Genomic DNA, 26,682 nt, shown 5'->3' on the forward strand with positions numbered 1-26,682 from the left:
GAAGTCTCCAACTACTATTGTGTTGATAGCAATGTCGTCCTTAAAATCTTTTAGCAGTTGTTTTAAGTATTTAGCTGGTCCCCCATTAGGTGTGTATACATTTAAGAGTGTTGTTTCTTCCTGTTGTCCGTATCCCTTGATAAATAGAAATGGCCTTGGCTGTCCCTTCTAATCTTTTTCAACCTGAAATTTATGTTGTTGGACAATTATATGGCCACCCCAGATTTTTTGAGGGAGTGGTTTGCTTGCAGGTTTGTTTTTCATCCGTTAACTTTGAGTCTGTGTTTGCTCTGATTGTTCAGATGGATTTCTTTTAGACAACAGAATGTTGGCTTCTATTTCTGGATCCATTTTGCCACTCTGTCTCTCTTCATTGGTGCATTTAGAATATTGACATTGAGAGAGATTATTGTCATGGGGTTTTGTGCCATGTTTCTGTACGGGTTGGTTGTGTTTATAAGTGTTTTCCTTCTTATCTTACAGGAGCCCCTTTAATCCTTCTTTTAGATTTGGTTTCGAGTCTCTGAAGTTCCTGAGCTGTTGTTTATATACAAAATGGTGTATAGTTCCATCGAGTTTGCGTGAGAGTTTAGCTGGATAAAGTATTGTTGGTGAGACGTTCATGTCATTGATTTTTTTTTTCACTATATCCCACCGTTGCCTTTGGTCTTGGAGGTTTTCCTCTGATTGGTCTCTGTAAATTTAAGGGGAGATTCTTTGTATGTGATTTCCTTCTTTGACCTTGCTTCTTCTAGTATTGTGTCTCTGTCCACAGCATCCATCGTTCTGACTATGATATGCCTTGGAGTGTTTTTATTAGGGTCTCTTTTTGCTGGTACCCTTCTGGCTCCTTGGATCTGGATGTCTGCATTCTTCAACTCTGGGAACTTTTCAGTGATGATTTCTTTGACTGTGGCCTTTTCATTGGGGTTGCCTCCCTGTCCTTCTGGCACTTCGATGATTCTAATATTGTTGTTCCTCTTGGCCTAATCTCCTAGGTGTCTGATTTTCCTTAGAGTTATTTTGAGGTCTTTTCCCATTGCTTGTTGTTCCCTGTGCGATTTCTGTTGCTCATCTTCAAGCTCACTGATCCTGTCTTCAGCAGTATTCATCCTACAGCTAATGGCACCTACTGAGTTTTTAATTTCATCTACTAAATCCTAGCACAACAGGTAGGGCGTTTGCCTTTCACGCAGCCGACCCAGGTTCAATTCTTCCGCCCCTCTCTGAGAGCCCGGCAGCCACTGAGAGTGTCTTGCCCGCATGGCAAATCTTGGCAAGCTACCCGTGACGTATTTGATATGCCAAACACAGTAACAACAAGTCTCACATTGGAGATGTTACTGGTGCCCACTCGAGCAAATCTATGAACAACGGGAGGGTAGTGCTACAGTCCTACAGTGCTACTGAATCCTTTATATGTGACACTACTCCTCATTTCCGTCTCCTCCTGTCTCTCCCGCATTCCATCTCGCAGCCTGAGCTTGCTCTCTCCACGTGCCTGCTCATATATTCTTCTACATTCTCTCTCTGTGCCTCTTTTTAGTTTCTCCAAGTTCCATCTTGCCACCCTGCTCTCTCTCTCATCTTTCCAATTCTCTTCCCTGCACTCTCAGCTGACAGACACCCATTCAGGTAGCCAAATCAACATAAGAAAGCCCTTCCAGATTGGCAGGCTCAAGGGCAGAAACATCACCTAGGGGTATTCCAAAGCCCTTCTTGACTTCCCAGGGGCAAAATACCTCTTAAGGTATTTTTCTCCTTTCCTCAGTCCAATAACTCCATCAACATCTTAATACTAGTTATTTTTGTATGGACACAGTACGAGATAATATTGAGGCTTAAAGGGCAGTTCTCCTGGGAACATCTTGCCACAGACTCAGTGCTCAGTTCTCAGGCCAGATTAATCATTCCTAACTGTAGCAGGGTCCAAATCTAGTTATTACTTTTTGGATCATGACAGTATTTGTCCATGACCAAGCTCTTAACTTATAGTTAAGCATTATGGCACTTTGGCCAGGCCCACCTTGATGCCATGGTAGCACATGGCTTACTGCTTGACCTGATTCCATCCAGTCCCTTTGTCAGGACCCTGCTTTTTGGGGGTGCTAGAAAGTAAGGGCAGCTGAGGCTTAGGTCTAGAGAACAGATGCCCCGGAAGAAAATACCACTGAGAATCAATAAACTCCCAGGTTACAAAAGCATAGCATATACTGTCTTCTTGTGTCCATACAAAAAGAAAATTGCTCTGAATAACTATGCAAAGGACTTTAGGGAGAAGAGAAAAACAATATTTACAAGTCAACAGAGCACAAAGAAAGAAGTTACAAATAAACACAGAGGAATGGGAGCACTGTGATGGGAGTAACCCAATAAACCTAAACTACCTAAGTCTATGCAGGAAGGACAAAAACAGTATTATCCTACATCGAATCTTATCTGGTTGGTCTGTATGCAAGGCAGATTTCCTATCCACTGTACTATCACTCCTCTTCCAGGAGCATTTGTTTCTTAGCTACCATGTTCCATGACTATTCATGCATTCTCATGTTTCTTATTTAATTTTCACTAAATCCCACATGGTAAATTTTGTCCTGTTAGGGACAAATAAAGAAGGTGAAGGACAAATAGAAAGACTCAAATATTTTCCCAGAATCACTAAGCTAGTATCTAGGATCCTAGAATCTAGAATTTAATCCCTGAGCATTTGTATTCTCTACATTGTGCTTCTTTCAAATGACTTCACTGGTAACATTTGTTAGCAATCAGTTATTAATCATCTCTGGCATCCCCTAAGTGGGTATATTTCCTTGTCTTGTACTCTTTACATTTCATTCTTTTCTTTCTCATGTTATCTCAAGAGAACAGTTGCCTAAACTTTATAGTTGATCACTGGTGGTATGTACAGTATAACAGAGGTCAGAGCCTTAAAGTTTACTACTGTTTTTTCTTGTGAGAATGCCAGGATGGAATCCATGGGCCTTGTATATGAGAGTTGTGGACTCTACCCTTGATATTCTTACTACTTTTATACTCTTTTTGGTGCCTGAGGGCCATGTAGGATCAAGGATCAAACTCACACTCTCACATCCAAAGCATGTACTCCAGTCTTTGGAATCATTTCCCTGACTCCTTGACATTTTTATTTATCTTAGATTTATTATTACAGGTTAGGTAACTATGTTACAGTATTCTTAACCTTTATGGTTTAATGTACAGAGTTGCTGCACCCTTCTACCACCACATGCCCAAGATACACCACACCACCTTTGGCTGCTTCAAGGCCACCTCTATATTCTTTCATCTTCTTTTCTTCCACTGCTTGGCAATATCTTTAAAGTATATATATTTTGAAAGTATACCCATAGAATAAAATTACTGAATTGTAGAAAACTTACTTTAAAATTAATTTTTCTTCTGAGAAAATTATATAGTTTAGTTAATATATTTTGGGAGGAATTGCCAATCTTATCCACACTAATTTTACATTTCCTCTATCAAAACATTTTAATATAATGATTTTATTTATTTAAAAATTATCCACTGCCCCATTATATTTCCACTGTGGATGGTGTTATTCTCACATCATCATGTTTGGTGGTGGTGCTGGCACATTTGTTTGTGATAGGTGCCAGGGATCACACTTTTTTTTGCTTTTTGGGTTACACCCAGCGATGCTTAGGGGTTACTCCTGGCTCTGCACTGAGGAATTATTCCTGGCACTGCTTGGGGGAACATATGGGATGCTGGGGACTGAACCCAGGTTGGCCACGTGCTAGGCAAACGCTCTCCCCACTTTATATCACTCCAGCCCCGATGACATTTTTTAGCTGCAGTATTTTCACATATGCTTATCAGGGGCTTGCTTTCCTGACCTTGGTTATGTTTTTTAGTTGTGAGACTTGCCAAGAGTAAGACCCTTTGGTTGTGGTACTCTCTGCACATATGTGGCTCCACTTGTCCAAAAATCACATACCTCTGGGAGTCAGACAGCAAAGCTGCCAAGCACTAACAGCAGAACTGTCAGAACTGTGCTTGGTACATGCAGCTGCACTGGAGATTAAACACTGGACCTACTGCTTGCAAGGCAGATATTTTATTCACCAAGCCATCTCTCAGTTCCCATGTGTAGAAATTTAAAAAATCATAAAGAATAAAGTGACAAGAGCATGGTGTTTAGTAAAATTGGAAAATTTGGTGCAGGCCTCCTAGTGATATTCAGGGGCCTGGGGCCACTCTTAGTGATACTCAGCTCTGCATTGTGGACCTGACTGTTCAGTGCTAGGGCCCAGCAATGTGTTGCTGCTTGGCCTCATTAAAATGAGAAATTTGACATTAAACACATATTTGTGAAGCCAGGAACACTGCAACTCTTACAATATACAATACTGGGAACTGAATTTTAAGTTACATAATGATCATATATAATTATGATAATATATTTTAGAAATTACAAAATGTTACTATAGTTCACTTTGTTATTCAGTTGTTACAGTAATATAAATGGCATGGATCAATTTCTGTTGATTAAATAGGATAGATGTTTTCTTAACCCTTAAATATTTATTTTAGAGGCTGGAGTGGGTTAGTGGTGTTTGCCTTGCACGCGGGTGACCTGGGTTAGATTCCCAGTATCCCATATGGTCCCCCAAGCACCACCAGGAGTAATTCCTGAGTACCTGAGCCAGGAGCAACCCCTGTGCATTGCAAGGTGTGACACTAAAAGCAAAAAATAAAATAAAAATAAAATAAAATTCTGAACAATTTTAATCTCAGAATCTTAATACTTAATGAAAATATTGTTCAGAAATGAAGATGAAATGAAGATACTGATTTCTTCATCACAGAAGAAGGAAAACCAGAGAAGTTGTCACCATTAAATCAAGATCAAAAGACTAATGAAAATGCACAAAAGAGGGAGGGTGTACATCAAAGCAAAAGAAATTCCAGAACATTAGGAAAGATGAGAGAACAATAGAAACAAAAATATGGGAACATAAAATCCTTTCTTTTCTTGAGTTTTCTAAATTACCTTTGATAATAAAGCCATAATTATAACACAGTTTGATGTGTTTCTAAATGTATATAGAAGACGTATATAATAATTCCACTATAAATGAGAGAGGGAAAGAATATGGAAAGAAGTAAGGGCTGGAGCAGTAGCACAGAGGGTTGGAGCGATAGAGTGGGTAGGGCGTTTGCCACGCATGCGGCTGACCCGGGTTCGATTCCTCGGTCCCTCTTGGAGAGCCTGGAAAGGTACCGAGAGTATCTCACTTGCACAGTAAAGGCTGACAAGCTACCAGTGACACATTTGACATGCCAAAAACAGTAACAGCAAGTCTCACAATGGAGGCATTGCTGTTGCCCGTTGGAAGAAAATCAATGAACAACAGGAGGACAGTGCTACAGGACTATACTTTAATTCTAACCAGTGAATAAATAACATAGACTGCTTACGTCTTGTGTTTAGAATGTAGCATTCAGAGAAACCACTGAAAATGCAAAGAAATTATTTGAAAAAACTTTAATCAAAATGCATTTTAAAAATATGAAATAACCACAGAAAGGCAGTAAAATAAAATTAGATATGAAAAATGACAGAATCAGCAGGAAAATCAATGTCAAGGCCTATAAAGAAATGTGGTTCAATAGTGGATTACCTGTCTTACATGTGTGAGGCCATGAATTTGTTTCCCAGCATTTCTCCACATCAAGTATAATCCCTGTTGGCACTGCGAGTGTGATCCCAAGTGCCACAACCAGTATACAGCCCCTGATACACTACAACCAAGAATGTTCGAACAGCAAAACCAAGTTTGTAACACCTGGACAATGCACGAATAACAACAGAAGGAAGAGGAAAATTCATATTTTAAAAATTAGGGCACAGCGGTAGGGTATTTGCCTTGCACGCAGCCAACTTGGCCGAGCCAGCTTCGATTCCTCTGCCCCTCTCCGAGAGCCCAGCAAGTTACCTAGAGTATCTTGCCCACACGGCAAAGCCTGCCAAGCTACCCGTGACATATTCGATATGCCAAACACAGTAACAACAAGTCTCAAAATGGAGACGTTACTGGGCGCGCTGGAGCAAATCAATGAACAACGGGAGGACAGTGCTATAGTGCTACAGTTCTGTATTTAAAAAATTAATCATCAAGGTTTAGCTCTAATATATCAATAATGATATGAATGCAAATATTCTAAGTTTGACAAATAAGAGACTGTTGAGATTACCTGGGTAGATTAAAAATAAAGTCAGGGTCAGAGAGCTAATACAGAAAATAAAATGCTTTTATTTCAATTGATCCTGGTTAGGTCTCTGGCACTGCATATTGTCCTCCAGGTGCATATGCTATTGCCAGGGTTCATTCTAAATAGCTAACGATCACCAGATAAGGGTATACATAGCTAAAAGAAATTTATTTAAAATATAAAGATAAACCAGTATGAAATTGAAATAATTTAGAATAGTTCAATGGGCCAATCACAAATTTTGCATGTAGGTAGCTCAGATTTGATCCCCGGTATGGTCACCCAAGCGTGGACCATGTGGTTCACCAATCACCTCCAAGAGCAACTCCCAATCCCTGTGCATCACTGGGTGTGACCCAAAAAGCACAACAAAAATATTTATTTTAATATTTTTTATTAGTGAAACACCATGAGGTACAGTTGTAGATTTACAAATTTTTGTGCTTGGGTTTCGTTATACCACGGTCAAATACCCATCCCTCCACCAGTGCCCATTTTCCACCACCATGGATAATATCCCCCCCCATCCCCCCATCCCACCCTGCCTCTGTGGCAGGGCATACCTTTTTGTTCTCTCTCTCCTTTTGGGTGTTGTGGTCTGCAAAAGAGGCATTGAGTGGCAAACATGCTCAGTCCATAGTCTACTTTCAACATGCATCTCCCCTCCTGGGAGGATCCTCCAAACACCCTTTATTTGGTGCTCCCTTCTCTATCTGAACTGCCCTTTCCCTTAGAATACCTGGCTGGCCTCTAAGCTATGGAGTAATCCTCCTGGTGTTGATCTCAGCTATTCTTGGGTATTAATCTCATATTTTGTTATTTTTATATCCCCCAGATGAATATAATCTTTCTATGTCTATCCCTCTCTTCCTGACTCATTTCGCTTAGCATGATACTTTCCATATTGTACCACTTGTATGTAAATTTCATGACTTCATCTTTTCTAAGAGCTACATAGTACTCCATTGTGTAGATGTACCAAAGGTTCTTTAACCAGTCATCTGTTCTTGGGCACTCAGGTTTCTTCCAGTTTCTGGCTATGGTAAAGAGTGCTGCAATGAAGAAACAAGTGCAGATATCACTTCGACTATACATTTTTGCCTCTCTGGGATATATTCCCAGGAGTGGTATTGCTGGGTCAAATGGGAGCTCAATTTCTAATTTTTTGAGAAACGTCCATACTGTTTTCCAAAAGGGCTGAACCAGTCGACATTCCCACCAGCAGTGAAGGCATGTCCCTTTCTCGCCACATCCGTGCCAGCATTGGTTGCTTTTGTTCTTTTGAATGTGGGCCAGTCTCAGAGGTGTGACATGGTATCTCATTGTGGTTTTGATCTGCATCTCCCTGATGATTAATGATTTGAACATTTTCTCATGTGCTTTTTTGCCATTCTGATTTCTTCTTTGAGAAAGTTTCTGTTCATTTCATTGCCCCATTTTTTGATGGGGTTGGATGTTTTCTTTTTGTGGAGTTCAACCAGTACTTTGTATATCCTGGATATCAACCCCTTGTCAGATGTGTATTCGGCGAATATCCTTTCCCATTCTGTAGACTGTCTTTGTATTTTGGTCACTGTTTCCTTGGAGGTGCAGAAGCTTCTTAGTTTAAGATAGTCCCATTTATCTATCTCTGTTTTCACTTGCTCGGCCAGTGTCGTGGCATCTTTGAAAATACCAGTAGCCTCAATGTCATGGAGGGTTTTGCCAACTTTGTCTTCAATGTACCTTGTGGTTTCTGGTCTGATGTTGAGGTTTTTAATCCATTTTGATCTTACTTTGGTACATGGTGTTAGGCAGAGTTCTGAGCCCAATTTTTTGCATGTAGCCGTGCAGTGATGCTGACTTTCCTTACTCCACTTCACATTTCTTGCACCTTTATCAAAGATTAGATGATCATATGATTGAGGGGAGATATCAGCATATTCAACCCTGTTCCATTGGTCTGCTGTTCTGCCTTTGTTCCAGTACCATGCTGTTTTGATTATTTCTGATTTGTAGTAAAGTTTGAAGTTAGGGAGGTTGATTCCTCCCATTTTCTTTTTCCTAAGAATTGCTTTAGCTATTCGTGGGGGCTTATTGTTCCATGTAAATTTCAGGAGTGTTTGCTCCATTTCTTTGAAGAATGTCATGGGTATCCTTACAGGGATTGCATTGAATTTATACAATGCTTTCGGTAGTATTGCCATTTTGACAATGTTAAGTCTCCCGACCCATGAGCAGGGGATATCTTTCCATTTCCTCATGTCCTCTTTTATTTCCTGAAGTAGCGTTTTGTAGTTTTCTTTGTACAGTTCCTTTACTTCCTTAGTTAAACTGATTCCTAAGTACTCGATTTTCTGGGGCACAATTGTGAACGGGATTGTTTTTTTCATGTAGCTTTCCTCTCTCTCACTGTTGGCGTATAGGAAAGCCATGAACTTTTGGGTATTGATTTTATAGCCTGCAACCTTACTATACAAGTGTATTGTTTCTAAGAGTTTTTTGGTGGAGGTTATTGGGTTCTCTAAGTATAGTATCATATCATCTGCGAATAGTGAGCGTTTGATTTTTTCCTTTCCTACCTGAATGCCCTTAATATATTTTTCTTGCCTAATCGCTATTGCAAGTACTGGAAGTACTATATTGAACAGTAGTGGAGAGAGTGGGCATCCTTGTCTCGTCCCTGATCTTAGAGGGAAGGCTCTCAGTTTTTCCCCATTGAGGATGATGCTTGCTGCAGCCTTGTGGTAGATGGCTTTAACTATGTTGAGGAAAGTCCCCTGTATACCCATTTTGGCTAGGGTTTTCATCACAAAGGGGTGCTGGATCTTGTCAAATGCTTTCTCTGCATCTATTGATATGATCATACGCTTTTTATCTTTTCTTTTGTTGATATGATGGATTATGTTGATTGATTTCCGAATGGTAAACCATCCTTGCATCCCTGGGATGAATCCTACTTGGTCATGGTGTATGATCTTTTTGATGAGTAGTTGGATTCTATTTGCTTGTAGTTTGTTGAGGATCTTTGCATCTGTGTTCATCAGGGATATCGGCCTGTAATTCTCTTTCTTTGTGGTATCTCTGTCTGCTTTTGATATCAGTATGATATTTGCTTCATAGAAACTGTTTGGAATAAAATTGATATTTCAATTTCTTGGAAAACCTTAAAGAGGATTGGGAGTAAGTCCTCTTTAAACGTTTGAAAGAATTCACTAGTGAATCCATCCGGACCAGTACTTTTGTGCTTGAGGAGACTTTTTATTACCATTTCAATTTCCTTGGTGGTGATAGGTCTGTTCAGGTATTCCAGGTCTTCTTGGTTCAGCCTTGGAGTCTATAGGAGTCTAGGAATTTATCCATTTCCTAGAGGTTTTGATGTTCCGTGGCACAAAGCTTCTCAAAGTACTCCCTGAGGATCCTTTGAATTTCTGTAGTTTCTGTTGTAATGACCCCCTTTTCATTTCTGATTCGATTTATTAGGGTTTTCTCTCTCCCTTTCTTTGTGAGTTTTGCTAGATGCTTATTGATCTTGTTTATTTTCTCGAAGAACCAGCTCTTGATTTCATTGATCTTTCAGATTGTTTTTTTGGTTTCCATCTTGTTAATCTCTGCTCTGAGTTTTATTATTTCTTACCTCCTGTTCGGGTTGTGCTACTTTTGTTGTTCCTTCTCCAAGCTCTTAAGCTGTGAGGTTAGTTTATTTATGTGGGCTCGCTCCTCCTTTCTGAGGAATGCTTGTAGAGCTATAAGCTTCCCTCTTAAGACAGCTTTGGCTGTGTCCCATAAGTTTTGGTAACTCGTGTCCTCATTTTCATTCGTTTCTAGGAATCTTTTGATTTCCTCTTTGATTTCCTTTCTAAGCCACTCATTGTTTAATAGTGCACTGTTTAATTTCCAGGTGTTTGATTTAGTTTTCTGTTTTTGTGTGTGATTTACTTCTAATTTCAGCGCATTGTGGTCTGAGAAGATTGTTGATACAATCTCTATCTTCTTAATTTTATGGAGGTATGTTTTGTGGCTCAGCATGTGGTCTATCTTGGAGAATGTTCCATGTACGCTTGAGAAGAATGTGTATTCAGCTTTTTGTGGATGAAGTGTCCTGTATATATCTACTAAGTCCCTTTCTTCCATTGTTTCCCTCAGATGAAGTATGTCCTTGCTAAGGTTGAGTCTGGTTGATCTATCAAGAGGTGACAAAGCAGTGTTGAAGTCTCCCACTAGTATTGTGTTGCTATTGATATCTTTTTCCAATTCTATGACTAGTTGTTTTAAGTACTTTGCTGGTCTCTCATTCGGTGCATATACATTTATTATTGTAAGTTCTTCCTGTTGTGCAGATCATTTGATCAATAAGAAATGGTCTTCAATGTCTCTTATGACCTTCTTCACTCTGAAGTCGATGTGGTCTGATATTAGGATGGCTACCCCAGCTTTTTTATGGGAGCTGTTTACCTGTAGGATTGTTTTCCAGCCTTTGAGTCTGAGTCTGTGTTTGCTTTGACTATTGAGATGTGTTTCTTGCAGGCAGCAGAATGTTGGGTTCAATTTTCTAATTCATCTTGCCATTCTATGTCTTTTAATTGGTGCGTTTAGCCCATTGACATTGAGAGAGATTATTGTTATGGGGTTTTGTCCCTTTGTTCTGTTGAAATTAGGTATATTTGAGGAGCCTGTCTTGCCTTAAAGTAGCCCATTTAGTTGTTCTTGTAACCATGGTTTTGAGTCTATGAAGTTCCTGAGCTGTTTGTCTGTGAAACTGTGTGTTGTTCCTTCTATTATGAATGAGAGTCTTGCTGGGTAAAGTATTTTTGGAGAGGCATTTATTTCATTGAGTTTTTTCACTATGTCCCACCACTGTTTTCTGGCCATGAGGGTTTCATCAGAAAAATCAGCTGTGAATTTTAAGGCTCCGTTGTAAGAGAAGAAGGCCACGCCCACTTTTGGGAGGCCACGCCTCTAGCCCGTCCCAGGCCACTCCCTCCCAGGATCCTGGAATGGAGATGGGTGGTGGACAGTCTCCCCGCTGGGCTTCAGCGGGAATCGTCGGCGTGCGGCTGGGCTCCCCCTACCCACCTGGAGTGGAGGGGCCGATGGACTGCTAGGCAGGTCCCATGCAGCTGGACGCGCGGCGGGGTCTCCCCGCTGGACTTCGGCGGGATCTGTGGCACGTGGCTGGGATCCTTTAATATTTTTTAAACACAAGAACATTTCACTTTTAAATTTCACTGTATCACTGTGATCCCATTGATTGTTTAATTACTTCAGTGGCTGCCAGTAACGTCTCTCTCTATTCCTCCCAGCCCTGAGATTTTAGCAGCCTCTTCTTTCTCGTCTTTATCCAATGATTGGAGGCTCTTTCAGGATCAGGGGACTGAGACCTGCTGTTGCTACTGTATTTGGCATATCAAATATACCATGGGGAGCTTGCCAGGCTCGGTAGCTTGCCGGGTTCTCCCAGAGGCATATATTTATGTTTTTCTCTATGATTTGTTACCAACTGTCTCAACCCCATCAGATATAGTGTAGTTATGGGTAGTAATAGTGGAAAATGGGTAGGAAGTGTCTTATAATGTGTCAAGTGGCCACTTTGAGGACATGCGGTGCGGAAAGTGGCCTGGATTGTGGTGGTGTTTGGATACTGGAGGTTGGCTGCTGGGGCTGGGTCCCTTGGGGTGGGGAGGGCTCTCTCCCGCCCTACATTGTTGCGTGGAGTCCAGTGGCATGATTCTGAGAGCCTCATTTCATACTCCCGTCTGGGAAGACCATCCTGAGTTCTAGAGGGTAGCTGATGATGTGATTATCTGGTGCTGGCAGGGTGTAACTTATGGGTGTGATCATTGGATCTCTGGAGACTGGGGGAAACAGGCGAGGATCTCTGTTCCAGGGTGCCATCTAGTCCACAGTCCAAGGTCACAAAGTTCTGCATTATCTGGGTTCCGTGGAATTTCATTCTTGCATGAGGTTTGGCCTGAGCACCTAGAAATTTCACATAGTATTAAAAACAAAAAGATTTATGTTTCTGGATTCTGGCATAAAAGATTTGTTTTTCTTTTTTAGATAACTGTTTATATTATCTTTCGATAACTGTTTATATTATCTTTCAGGCTTGGAAAAGAACAGTTTCTTGCAGTTGAAGAGGATGATGACTTGAAGGAAGTGACTGACTTGAGGAAAATTGCAGCTCAGTTATTACAGCAAGAACAGAAGAACAGGTATTTTTTTCAGTAATGAATTACTTATTTATTTATTTATTTTTAATTTTTATTAGTGAAACACCATGAGGTACAGTTGTAGACTTACAAATTTTCGTGCTTGGATTTCAATTATATAATGATCAAATACCCATGCCTCCACCAGTGCCCGTTTTCCACCACCACGGGTCCCAGTATCCCTCCCACCGCCTCATCCCCTCCATCCCACCCTTCCTCTGTGTCAGGGCATTCCCTTTTGTTCTCTCTCTCCTTTTGGGTGTTGTGGTTTGCAAAAGAGGCATTGAGTGACAATCATGTTTGGTCTGTAGTCTACTTTCAGCATCAGTCATGAATTTTAAAAAGAAAAATATTATAATCATTAAACCTGATTATTAGATTATCAAATAACATATAGGAAATATTCAGTAAAGAGTAGGATCGTTCTATTTTTAAAATTTTGTGGTTATGCCTGGCATTGCTCAGGGCTTTCTTCTGGCTCTGCACTCAGTGATAACTCCTGGCATGGCTGAGGGAACATGTAGGATACTGAAGATCAAATCTAGGTAAGCTGTGTGCAAAGCAAGCACCCTACCCACTGTACTTAAATACTCATGGTACCCATAATCCTTGAGCACAGAGCCAGGGTAAGCCCTGAGCACAGCTGATTGTGTTCCAAAAAAGCAAGTAAACAGAATACCCCCAAATTTAAAGCTTATGAATATACGATCCTTATAGATTATTAATATGTATTGATATCTCGCCCTCACGGCAGAGCCTGGCAAGCTCCCCGTGACATATTCGATATGCCAAACACAGTAACAACAAATCTCACGATGGAGACACTACTGGGTCCGCTTGAACAAATCGATGAACAACAGGAGGACCGTGACCGTGACTGATACTAATATTGTAAATATGTTTAATTTTTATTTGGGTGAAGCAAAATAGTTTCTATTGAAATAAATTTACTTAGAAAAATGTCAGAGGAGAGAAAGAGATGAAAACTTGTTCAAGAGAGAACACAGGCTTCTCCAGAGTGGGAGTGGGAAAATCCCTATGTTTAATTTTCAAAGGCACTAAAATATTTAAGATAATCTAGTGCTAGGAGGAACGTTTCTCCTCTACCCTTAAATGTTCTTTATATATTTCCCTTTCCAGAAAAGATTTTACTTAAGAGAAGTGAAAGGAATGAAAAGGAAAATAGGGAGGCACCTGTAATATGGGAGGGATCTCTAAGCAGGATTCATCCTTTACATACTTTTTAGAAAAAGAAACAATAAGTTTTTCATGAACTAAGAGGATAAAGACATTGTATGTTTGAGCAAGAATTTAGTGATTTTATGAAGACAATGGCCAGAGTATCACTCTTGCACTGGCTGATTGTCAAGTAATTTTAATTGAATATCATTTTGAATTTTAATTGAATATCAGTTTGAGCGTCTTGGGGCTATTTTGTTATGACCTTCAAAGTTAGTCAGAAAAAAAAGGAGTACATTTTTCTTTAACAAATTATAGTATATAGATAGTTTCAATTTGATTCTTTGCCAGTTTTATGACTGAATTTAAACTTATCTCAGAACTTATTTCAAATGGGACTGCACCAGTGGTTGAGTTTCTAGGGTCTTTCATGTATTAGACTTTTGCTGTGCCACTTGAGACACATTCTGCCTCTCATCTCAGAATTCATTATTCAGAATCTAATGTCATTCTTCATTAACTGATCTTTTTTTTAAACATCAAGTTGCTATTGCTTACACTCTAGGAAATTAGCTGTAGGAAATTTTTTAAATTTATTTTTAAAATGTTTGGATTTGAGTGAGTTTAAAATCTCAAAAATAATTGTAAACCAAAAAATAATTGTAAACCAAAGACAAATTAGTTAGTTTTTAAAAGCTCAAAAGTAATCTTATATAAAGACTTACTTCTAAGAATATACCTTCTGATTGTAGATATTCCATTTTACAATGAATTATTATTTCATGATTCTAATTTTTTGCTTATTTTTGGGTCTCATCTGATGGTGTTCAGAGCTTACTCCTGGCTTTGTGCTCAGGAATCACTCCTAGCAGGGCTCGGGGACTGTATGTTGTGCTGGGGATCGAACCTGGGTCGACCATATGCAATGCAATCTGCTGTACTGTTTTATTTTTCTGGCAATATCCCAACTTTCTTAATGAAGAATCTGAAATGCTAATGAAAATTGCAGATCAACTCATTGTTGTAACATTTTAGGTGTTAAGCTATGTAATTGTGATATTTTTGTTTTTAGCCTTATTTTACAGTAATTTATCTAGCACTGTAGCACTGTCCTCTCGTTGCTCATCAATTTGCTCCAGTGGGCCCAGTAACGTCTCCATTGTGAGACTTGTTTTTACTGTGTTTGGCATATCGAATATGACATGGGTAGCTTTCTAGACTTTGGCGTGCAGGTGAATTACTCTTGTTAGCTTGCCGGGCTCTCTGAGTGGGGCGGAGGAATCAAACCTGGCTCCGCCGGGCCGGCGGCTTGCAAGGCAAATTTATCTAGAGTAACATTTTTGTTTGTTTGTTTTTGGGGCACATCTAGAGGTGCTCAGGGACACCTTACCCTCAGGGTACTTAATCTATACACTGTCCACTGTACTAACTCTTGGGCATATAATGTCATCTTTGTATATCAAACATTACTACTTCTTATTCTTGTGTTGTCACTACATACCATTCGAAGGCAAATACTATCTTTGCTTTCAGGTAAAACATAGTGCCATGACTGTTCAAACTAGATGTAATTAAAACCTGCTGTGTTGAATTTGGTGATACTTTTATTTTACTTTTATTTTATCCTTGTTTTGTTTTTATGGGCCACACCAACTTGTGCTCAGGACTTACTCCTGACTCTGCATTCAGGGATCACTCCTGGCAGGACTCAGGAACCATATGGGGTGCTGGGGGTTGAACTCATGTTAGCATATGTAAGGCAAGTGCCGTACCTGCTACTCAAGTCTTAGGTAATGATTTTCTCAGAACAGCTTTGCAGCTTATTTATATCATACTTTTAAAAATACTTTTCATTCTTTTAGAAAGTTTACACTAATAAGTTTTTAGTATAATACTGATACATTTAGATAAAAATGTCCTAGGAAAGTAACATTGACTATATCGCACAGAAATAATCAAAAGAGTGGAAAGAAATCAAACTATCAAGTAGGTATCTCATAGCTAATAAAAATTTGGAGCCCAGACTGCTCCCTATTTCTCTAAGTAAAATTCTTAGATTAAGCTATTTTGTACTACCGTTTATTGCTAAATTTTTAAAAACTAATTTTCATTCTTCATTTCAAAATATTGGATTACTATTTCTGCTTGTCTTCAAATGAATTTAAATCAGCATGAACCACTGATCTTCTCTATAGTAAAATAGCTTTTTGACAAGTCATAACTCACTATAATTTATAAAATTTAAATAACTACATTGACTAATCATAAAAATATTTTCTGAATCCTTTAAGTTCATTCTTCAAATTTCTCCCATATCTAATCATATATGTTAGTAGTAGAGATGTGGTTACTGCTCTTATTAAGAAAAATAAACTTCGGGCTGGAGAGATAGTACAGTGAGCACTGGGCAGGACATTTGCCTCAGATACCACATATTATTGACTTGGTTTAGTACCTAGCTCCGCATATGGTATACTCCAGTGTGTAGAACCATGAATAATCCTTGAGTACAACCAGCCTGGACTAAAAACAACAACCAGAACAACAACAATAGAAAACACACAAAAAGTTGGGTTTTCCAATTGAAGAAAGGGACTTAGTAGATATATATACAGGACACTTCATCCTCAAAAAGCTGAACATATTCTTCTCAAGCATGCATGGAACATTCTCTAAGATGGACCACATGCTGAGCCACAAAACATACCTCCATAAAATTAAGAAGATAGAGATTGTATCAAAAATCGTCTCAGACCATAATGCGCTGAAATTAGAAGTAAATCACACATGAAAACAGAAAATTAAATCAAACACCTGGAAATTCAACAGTGCACTATTGGACAGCAAGTGCTTTAGAAAGGAAATCAAAGAGGAAATCAAAAGATTCCTAGAAACGAATGAAAATGAGGACACGAGTTACCAAAACTTATGGGACACAGCCAAAGCTCTGTTAAGAGGAAAGTTTATAGCTCTATAAGCATTCCTTAGGAAGGAGGAGTGAGCCCACATAAGTAACCTAACCTCACAGATTAAGAGCTTGGGGAAAGACCAACACAAGGAGCCCAACCCAAACCGGAGGAAGGAAATAATAAAACTCAGAGCAGAGATTAACGAGATGGAAACCCAAAAAACAATCTGAAAGATCAATGAAACCAAGAGCTGGTTCTTCGAGAAAATAAACAAGATCAATAAGCATCTAGCAAAACTCACAAAGAAAGGGAGAGAGAAAACCCTAATAAACCGAATCACAAATGAAAAGGGGTCATTACAACAGAAACTACAGAAATTCAAAGGATCCTCAGGGAGTACTTTGAGAAGCTTTGTGCCACGGAACATGAAAACCTCTAGGAAATGGATAAATTCCTAGACTCCTACAGACTCCCAAGGCTGAACAAAGAAGACCTGAACACCTGAACAGAACTATTACCATCAATGAAATTGAAATGGTAATAAAAAGTCTCCCCAAGCACAAAAGTCCCGGCCCAGATGGATTCACTAGTGAATTCTTCGAAATCTTTAAAGAGGACTTACTCCCAATTCTCTTTGAGCTTTGCCACGAAATTGAAATATCAAAAACACTTCCAAACAGTTTCTACAAAGCCAATATCACCCTGATACAAAAGCAGACAGAGGTACCACAAAGAGAGAGAATTACAGGCTGATATCCCTGATGAACAACAGACACAAAGATCCTCAACAAATTATTAGCAAAGAAAATCCAAAGACTCATCAAAAATGATCATATACCATGACCAAGTAGGATTCATCCCAGGATACAAGGATGGTTTAACATTCAGAAATCGATCAAAATTATCCATCATATCAACAAAAGAAAAGATAAAAACCATGTGATCATATGAATAGATGCAGAGAAAGCATTTGACAAGATCCAGCACCCATTTGTGATGACAACCTTTGCTAAAATAGGTATAGAGGGGACTTTCCTCAATATAGTTAAAGCCATCTACCAAAAGCCTAGAGCAAGCATCATCCTCAATGGGGAAAATCTGAGAGCCTTCCCTCTAAGATCAGGGACGAGACAAGGATGTCCACTGTCTCCACTGCTGTTCAATAGAGTACTGGAAGTACTTGCAGTAGCGATTAGGCAAGAAAAAGACATTACGGATATTCAGGTAGGAAAGGAAGAAATCAAGCTCTCACTATTCACAGATGATATGATACTATATATAGAGAACCCTCTAACCTCCACCAAGAAACTCCTAGAAAAAATAGACTTGTATAGTAAAGTTGCAGGCTATAAAATCAATACCCAAAGGTCCATGGCTTTCCTATATGCAAATAGAGAGAAAAAAAGTGACATGAAAAAAAATCCCATTCACAATTGTGCTCCAGAAAATCGAGTACCTAGGAATCAGCTTAACTAAGGGAGTAAAGGACTTGTACAAAGAAAACTACAAAACACTTCTTTAAGAAATAAAACAGGATACGAGGAAATGGAAAGATATCCCCTGTTCATGGATCAGGAGAACTAACATTTCAAAATGGCAATACTTCCCAAAGTATTGTACAAATTCAATGCGATTCCTATAAGGATACCCATGACATTCTTCAAAGAGATGGAGCAAACACTCCTGAAATTCATATGGAACAATAAGCCCCGACAGATAGCTAACGCAATTCTTGGCAAAAAGAAAATGGGAGGAATCAACCTCCCTAACTCTACTACAAAGCAGTAATAATTAAAACAGCATGGTACTGGAACAAAGGCAGAGCTGCAGACCAATGGAACAGGGTTGAATATACTGACATCTCCCCTCAAACATATGATCATTTAATCTTTAATAAAGGAGCAAGAAATGTGAAGTGGAGTAAGGAAAGCCTCTTTAACAAATTGTGCTGGCAAAACTGGATGGCTACATCCAAAAAAATCGGCTCTGCCTAACAGCATATACAAAAGTAAGATCAAAATGGATTAAAGACCTCAACATCAGACCAGAAACCATAAGGTACATTGAAGACAAAGTTGCAAAACCCTCCATGTCATTGAAGCTAATGGTATCTTCCAAGATGTCACGCCCTGGCCGAGCAAGTGAAAACAGAGATAGACAAATGGGACTATCTTAAACTAAGAAGCTTCTGCACCTCCAAAGAAACAGTGACCAAAATACAAAGACAGTCTACAGAATGGGAAAGGGTATTCGCCAAATACACATCTGACAAGGGGTTGATATCAAGGATTTACAAGGTACCGGTTGAACTCCACAAGAAGAAAACACTCAACCCCATCAAAAAATGGGACGAGGAAATGAACAGAAACTTTCACAAAGAAGAAATTCGATTGGCTAAAAGGCACATGAGAAAATGCTCCACATCATTAATCATCAGGGAGATGCAGATCAAACCCACAATGAGATATCATCCCTCACCACAGAGACTGGCCAACATCCAAAAGAACAAAATCAACTGTTGCTGTTGTGGATGTGGTGAGAAAAGGACCCTCCTTCACTGCTGGTGGGAATGCCGACTGGTTCAGCCCTTTTGGCAAACAATATGGACAATTCTAAAAAATTAAAATTTGAGCTTCCATTTGACCCAGCAATACCACTCCTGGGAATATATCCCAGAGAGCAAAAAAAGTATAATCCAAGTGACATCTCCACTTGTTTGTTCATTGCAGCACTGTTTACATACAATAGCCAGAATTTGGAAAAAAACCTGAGTGCCCGAGGACAGGTGACTGGTTAAAGAAACTTTGGTACATCTACACAATGGAGTACTATGTAGCTGTTAGAAAAGATGAAGTCATGAAATTTACATACAAGTGGTACTACATGGAAAGTATCATGCTAAGCTAAATGAGTCAGAGAGGGATAGACATAGAAAGATTGCATTCATCTGGGGAATATAAAGTAACAAAATAGGAGACTTAACACCCAATAATAGCCGAGATTAGTACCAGGAGCTTTACTCCATGGCTTGGAGACCAGCCACACATGCTAGGGGAAAAGGCAGCTCAGATAGAGAAGGGAGCACCAAATAAAGTGTGTTGGGAGGATCCTCAGAGGATGGGAGAAGCATGCTGAAAGTAGACTATGGACCAAACATGATTGCCACTCAATGCCTCTTTTGCAAACCACAATACCCAATAGGAGAGAGAGAACAAAAGGGAATGCCCTGCCACAGAGGCAGCGTGGGATATGGGGGATTTGGTTGGGAAGGATATTGGGATCTTTGATGGTGGAAAAATGGGCACTGGTGGAGGGATAAGTATTTGATCATTGTATAACTGAAACCCAAGCACAAAAATTTGTAAGTCTACAACTGTACCTTATGGTTTTTTACTAATAAAATTTTTTTTTAAAAGTTGGGATTTCTAATTATGTGCCTTATAAGTAGGTGTTTAGCTGATATAAATTTTTGTTATGCTACAGGATTTAAATATATGTTGGCATTTATAATGAGGCTACCTTCATTTTCACTGGGTTCCCCATTAAATGTTCATTTTTATTAACCTACTGTCTAGTATTTCCTCTTTCAGCTTCATTTTAATAGTAATCATATTTCATTTTTTAGTTAAAATTTTTTAAAACATTCAGCCCGGAGTGATAGTACAACAGGTAAGGCGTTTTGCCTTGCATGTGGCTGACCTGGGTTCAATCTCTGACATCCCATATGGTCCCCCAAGCACTACCAGGAGTAATTTCTGAGAGCAGAGCTAGGAGTAACCTTTGAGCATCGCTGGGTGTGACCCAAAAAGCAAAATAAAAAAGTTTTGAACAATTTATTTTAATATAGACAAAAGTCAAACCTGTTGATAAACTTAATAAAATTGAAATTGATTATATAATAAAGATCCAATGTTAAATTCTATAAGCATAAAAATCCTTTATGGGTGAAAATTGTTATATCGCATCACGGTGTTATTATCCTTGTCTAAGAATTTTATTAACCTGTTTGTTGTTCATTATGCCCTCTTTGTTATTGATTTTTTTCTTGAGTTCACTTGGTGTTTATGTTATTTTCCCATCATCTAATTTGGTGTGTTCCTATTGGACTTTCCAGTATTGAGAAAATTGGTTGTCCAGAGACTTCAGTATATATTGTCTGATTTGATGTGGTGGAATTTGTGGAAGGTGGATATGGCTGCTGGGGCTTTGAGGAGTAGGGCAAAGGTGTCGGGGAAATGCTGCCCACCCCACTCCAAGAAAACTCCAGAGTTCTTAGCTTGGGCACTGGGGTACCTAAAGTTACTCGCAGTTTGGTGTTTCTGAGGAGAATATTCATAAAGGTGTGGAGTTGAGCCCTTGGCATGGCTTTCAGCGCTTCAGCAGGGTGGGTACTTTGCCCATCCGCTTCCTGAGGGCACCCCAGAGTTTTCAGCTGTGGGCACCAGTGTGTTAATAACTTTTTTCTGCTTTGCTTGCCTCTCCTTGTAGATTTAGTCAGAAATTTGTAGAGCAGGGCTGGTGGGTGTGTCAACATGGCAGTGGCTTTGTCTGTATTTTATATGTATAAAATTGTATAAAATTCCCAAGCTGTTATTTATCCATGAAATAGTGTATTGGTCAAGCTGAGTGAGAGACTAGCCAGATAAAGTATTGTTGATGAGGGGTTCATTTCTTTAATTTTTTTCTGTATATCCCACCACTGTCTTTGGTCTTGGATGGTTTCCTCTGATAATTCTGCTGTAAATCTAAGAGGTGCTCCTTTGTATGTGATTTCCTTCTTTGATGTTGCTACTTGCAGTATTATGTCTCTATTTGTGGTATTTGTCCTTTTGATTATAATATGTCTTAGATTCTTTTTTATTAGGGTCTCTTTTAGCTGGTACCCTTTGACCTTCTTGAATCTGGATGTCTGCATTCTCCGGCTCTGGGAACTACTCAGCAATGATATCTTTAACTGTTAGTTCTTCATTGGGTTGCCTCCCTTTTCTTCTGGTACTCTGATGATTCATATGTTGTTCGTCTTGAATTCATCCTGTAGTTCTCTTATTTGCCCTTGGGCTTTTTTTGAGGTCTTTTTCTATTGTATTTTGTTGCCTGTATGCTTTCTGCAGCTCATTTTCAAACTCACTGATTCTGTCTTTGGTTGTTGTCATTCTGCAGCTCATTTTCAAACTCACTGATTCTGTCTTTGGTTGTTGTCATTCTGTTTTTGAGGTCACCCACTAAGTTTTTAATTTCATCTACCGAATCCTTAGTGACACTTCTGTTTGTAGCATTTTTATTTCTGCTTTCATTTCTTCCTGTATTTTATTGGCTGTGTTCCACTGTTTCTCTCATAACCTCCTTTAATTCACTGAATATATTTTCTAACTTTTCTTTGAGCTCATTGAACATCCTCAACATTTCATCTCTGAATTCTTTATCGGAGTGGTTGTATTTTGGGAATTCCTACTGATGCTTCTGGGCTTTGTTCTTCATCCACTTCTCATGGTGGGGATCTGCTCCATTTCTTCATGTTGCTGTAATAGCATGAAGGTGGATCCCTCCAGTATACTATCAGTGTCCCTCCTTGCTGTGAGGGAAGATTCTGGATGAGCTCGGTCTATGGTGGTCTCCTTTTACCACTTCAAGAATACTAACTTCCTCTTTGGTACTCCTCTGTGACTTAAGTGGGGCCTCTAGTGCAGCTTTAGGAGATGTGTTCCTTCACATTAGACTTTTTCAAATTCTTATGTTCACTGTTATTTCGGTGAGTTTGGGGAGTATTTTGATTAGAGTAAACTAGTGGATTATTGGCCTAATATGTTTCGGATACCCAGGCTGTGAGGTAGTGACTCTGTGTTGGTGTCAGTTCTCTATTAGAGTTCTATTTCTGACACACTTCTAAAACTGCAGGGGTCTCCTCTGACAAGGGTGTTAGTTATTTTAATATTTATGATAAGACTAGCCTCTGTTAAAGATATTCCCACATGTAGGATTTCACTGAATAAATGGTGCAGATTTAATATAATTAGTATAATTTCAAGAGGGAATGCATTAGAGTACAGCTATTTTTTTGAGTTTGAGGAGGCCATGCCTGGTAGTGCTCAGGGCTTACCCCTGGCTCTGCACTCAGATATTACTCCTCACAATGCTTGGTTGACTTGTATGATATGCCAGGGATCAAACTCAGGACGACTACATACAAAGCAAATACCCTACCCACTGTAATATTGTTCCAGCCATGTAGAGTGCAGCAAGTGTAATATTACTTTTGTTGGGGCTAGAGCAATGGTATAGTGGGTATGGTACTTGCCCGTGGCCTACACAAGATAGATATCCAACATGACATATGTTTCCCCAAACACAGCATGCGTGATCCCAGAGCAGAGAGCCACATGTAAGCCCTGAGTATCAGTAGTTGTGCCACTTCCCCCAAAACCCTAAAATTGATTTTAATATGTACAAAGAAAAATTCTGATTTTTATCATTTTTATTATAACTACATTAGTTTTGATAATGGAATCATTTTTCCTTTCATAATTTAGCAAACATTTATTCTAATACTATTGCTGCATTGTGTTCATTATTGTATTATTATTTACTTTTAAATTTCTTTTAAAAAGAGTTTTTAAATTTCTCATATGAGTAGATGATCTCAGTCCACATACTTTAACTCCAGAGAATTAGAAGCCTGTGTCTTTAGCGGTTTAAAAACTTGCATGTAACACTCAACTCCGGAATCATTTCTATTGGCAGGTAAATGTCCAGCCTAGAGAGTAGGCAAAAATGTATGCACTGGATATGACTGTCCTCCCATTGTTCATAGATTTGCTCAAGCAGGCAACAGTAACGTCTCACAACAAATTGTGAGACTTGTTGTTACTGTTTTTGGCATATTGAATACATCACAGGGAGCTTGTCAGGCTTTGCCATTTGGGTAAGATACTCTCGGTAGCTTGCTGGGCTCTCCAAGAGAGGCGGGGGAATTGAACCCGGGTTGTCCACGTGCAAGGCATATGCCCTACCCACTGTGCTATCATTCTAGCCCTTAAATTGCCATACCATAATAACCGCAGTGCTCTCTCTATATATTTGTTTGTTTGGGGGCCACACCATACAGTGTCTAGGGGTTACACCTGGCTCTGCACTTGGATTACTCCTGGCAGGCTAGGAGGACCATTTGGGATGCTGGAGGTGGAACTTGGGTCAGTGACATGCAAGGCAAACACTCTACCTGCTGGACTATCTCTCCAGCCTGTGTTTTAAATATATTATCTTATTTAATGATTGTAATAACTCAGATAATATTACTGGTGATTTTTCCATTTTTTTATTGCGGAAACTCAGGCCTAGAAATAACCACATTTTTCTCAAGGTCATACAGCTAGTGAGGAATAAGTTTTAGGTGGTCTGCCTTCAGAACTCCAAGTCTTAACATATACTTAACAGAAATACTTTGCTTTCTCCACGTCTACACATCTGACTGAATTCTTTACTTTTCTAGATAATACACACATAAACTGAGTTTATTTTCCTCCAGAACTTTGTCTGCTTTTACATCATTTGACTAAGTGAATTTGCTTCCTCCCAATGCTTAATTTGGGCTATTTTCCCCCAGAAATTTGTCTGCTTTTAGAACATTTGACTAAGGGAATATCTTTCTCTTTCTCTGTCTCTCTTTCAAGGTCTAAGATGACCTTATTTTTCTCCAGAACTTTGTCCCTTTGTCTTCTTTTCTCTACTTTGACTAAGGTAAACACACTGTCTCTCTAATATATAAACACACATGTATGCAAACATATAAAAATGTGAATGTGGATGTGCCTATATATATAAATCCACTTGATCTCAGAAAGTATCTATTTTTATCATCACTTACATTTCCTCCAGTATTTCTATTCCTGTTGAAATTGTGATTTAATATTCTGTAGTTTCCATCGGGATTTCTGCAGTAGTCCTCAGTCATATCTCCTTCCTATAGTTTTATCTACATTTAAATCTGTTCTCAAGACTGTTATAATGATGGTGGTTTAAAACACAAATCGGTGTGGCACCCATTTGTTAATTTTTTACTTGATCGACAACTTTATTGAAGAGGGCTGGGGAATGGAAGCCTCATTTTCCCTGTTGTCCCAGCAGTGTAGTCTCAGGTATTGGGATTCTGGGGTGTCCTGTGGCCCAAAGAGGAGAAATCTGAAGTTTCCAGCTGTGCTTGCATGGTAGGGCCTAGCTTTCACCTCCCCAGACTGAAGAGTAGGTAGTGAGCTGAGGCCATACTGATTCTGGGCACTGAACTTCACCCAACTCCATGGCCAGAGATATGGGTGATTTTCAGCTGATCTGGGATATCTATTTGGTTCTTTATAACTTACAGAATAAAGCTTAAAATGTTTGAATTTACCCAGAAGATCAAAGTGAGTCTGCCTGCTTCAATATGTTCATCACCTTTTGTAGTTAGGAACTCTGTTCCTTTATTTGAGCATGGTGTTACATCTCTGTGTTCAGTACCCTCAATATCAGTATTTCCTTTTCTTTTGTCCTTGCTTTGGGCTTTCAGAATAAAAACTCAGTCATAAAATGACTGTTCATAGCTATTGTAGAAACTTTCATCTGTCTCAGATTTCATATAATTTGAATTACCCATTCTCCCATTTTGAATATTGATTCTGTTATCTTACATATTTTCCCTCCTTAAAGTTTTTGTTTCTGCCTTTCCCCTCACTTAGTCTCATTTGCATTTTTCCTTCCTCCCAACTGCCTAATATTCCTAATATTCTTTTTTTTTTTTTTGCTTTTTTGGGTCAGGCCCAGCAATGCATAGGGGTTACTCATGGCTCTAAACTCAGGAGTTACTCCTGGTGGTGCTCAGGGGACCATATGAGATGCTGGGAATCGAACCCGGGTCGACTGCATGCAAGGCAAATGCCCTACCCGCTGTGCTATCTCTCCAGCCCCTAATATTCTTTTGACAGTGCCTCAGTTACCTCTTTTTTCCTTTCTTTTAAAATAATTTTTTATTGAATCACTGTGAGATACACAGTTACAAAGCTTTCATGATCAGGTTTCAGTCATACACTGTTCCAGCACCCATCTGTCCACCAGTGTACATTTCCCAATACCATTGTCCCCAGTATCCTTCCTGCCACCCCACACCACCTCCACCTTCCCTCCCCTGACTCTTTGGCAGGCACTTTTTGTCTTACTCTCTCTCACTCTACTTTGGGACATTGTAGTTTGCAATAAGATATAAGATACTGAGAGGTCACATGCTGAAGGAAAAGGCAGCTGGGATAGAGAAAGGACCACTAAGTGAATGATGCTTGGAGGGCTCTCTCAGGATGGGAGATGCGTGCTGAAAGTAGATTATAGACCAAACATGATGGCCACTTACTACATGTATTGCAAACTGTAACACCCTAAAGGAAAGAGAGTGCAAAAGGGAATGCCCTTCTACAGAGGTGGGGCGGTGTGTGTGTGGGGGATGGGGGGCTACTGGGTTCATTGGTGGTGGAGAATCGGCACTGATGGAGGGATGGGTACTCGAACATTGTATGACTGTAATGTAATCACGAAAGTTTGTAAGTCCGTAACTATATCTCATAGTGATTCATTAAAAATATTTAAAAAAAGCAAGCAAAACAAACAAAAAGTTAAAAGAAAAAGATACTGAGAGGCTGGAGCGATAGCACAGCGGGTAGGGCGTTCGCCTTACAAGCGGCCAACATGACCGACCCGAGTTCAATTCCTCCGCCCCTCTCGGAGAGCCCGGCAAGCTACCGAGAGTATCTCGCCTGCACGGCAGAGCCTGGCAAGCTCCCCGTGACGTATTCGATATGCCAAACACAGTAACAACAAAGTCTCCAATGGAGACGTTACTGGGCCCGCTCGAGCAAATCGACGATCAATGGGAGGGCCTTTACCTTTACCTTTACCTTTTACTGAGAGGCAATCATATTTGGTCCTTTACCCACTTTTAGCAGACATGTCCTATCCAGAGCAACCCCTCCAACCGTCATTGTCATAGTGGTCCCTGATTCTTTCTTTAAAAGCAAAAATGTCTTTGGTTGGAGAGATAGTACAGGGGCTAAATCACTTACTACCCTTGTGGCTGACCCCAGTTCATATCCTGTACCACATATTGTCCCCCTAAGTACCACCTGTAGTGA

General features: G+C 39.5%; 1 protein-coding gene and 1 non-coding gene across 6 annotated transcripts in view; one reads left to right on the forward strand and one right to left on the reverse strand.

The window, feature by feature from the left end:
- LRCH2 (leucine rich repeats and calponin homology domain containing 2) overlaps positions 1 to 26,682 on the forward strand; it is a 167,624-nt gene that overhangs the window by 83,161 nt on the left and 57,781 nt on the right. For all 5 annotated transcript variants that reach the window (XR_008794061.1, XR_008794062.1, XM_056125653.1 and 2 more), the window contains exon 11: positions 12,342 to 12,449. Coding sequence is in view for 3 of the 5 variants with exons in the window: in XM_056125653.1 (XP_055981628.1) it covers positions 12,342 to 12,449 (108 nt within the window). In the remaining 2 variants the exon portion in view is untranslated. The remainder of the gene's footprint in view (positions 1 to 12,341; positions 12,450 to 26,682) is intronic.
- LOC130034322 (small nucleolar RNA ACA64) lies at positions 24,731 to 24,856 on the reverse strand. Its single transcript, XR_008794093.1, has one exon. It is a non-coding gene; the product is annotated as a small nucleolar RNA ACA64 (small nucleolar RNA).

Source organism: Sorex fumeus, unplaced genomic scaffold (genome assembly GCF_029834395.1).
Source record: "Sorex fumeus unplaced genomic scaffold, SorFum_2.1 ptg000058l, whole genome shotgun sequence".
Classification (NCBI taxonomy): Eukaryota; Metazoa; Chordata; class Mammalia; order Eulipotyphla; family Soricidae; genus Sorex; species Sorex fumeus.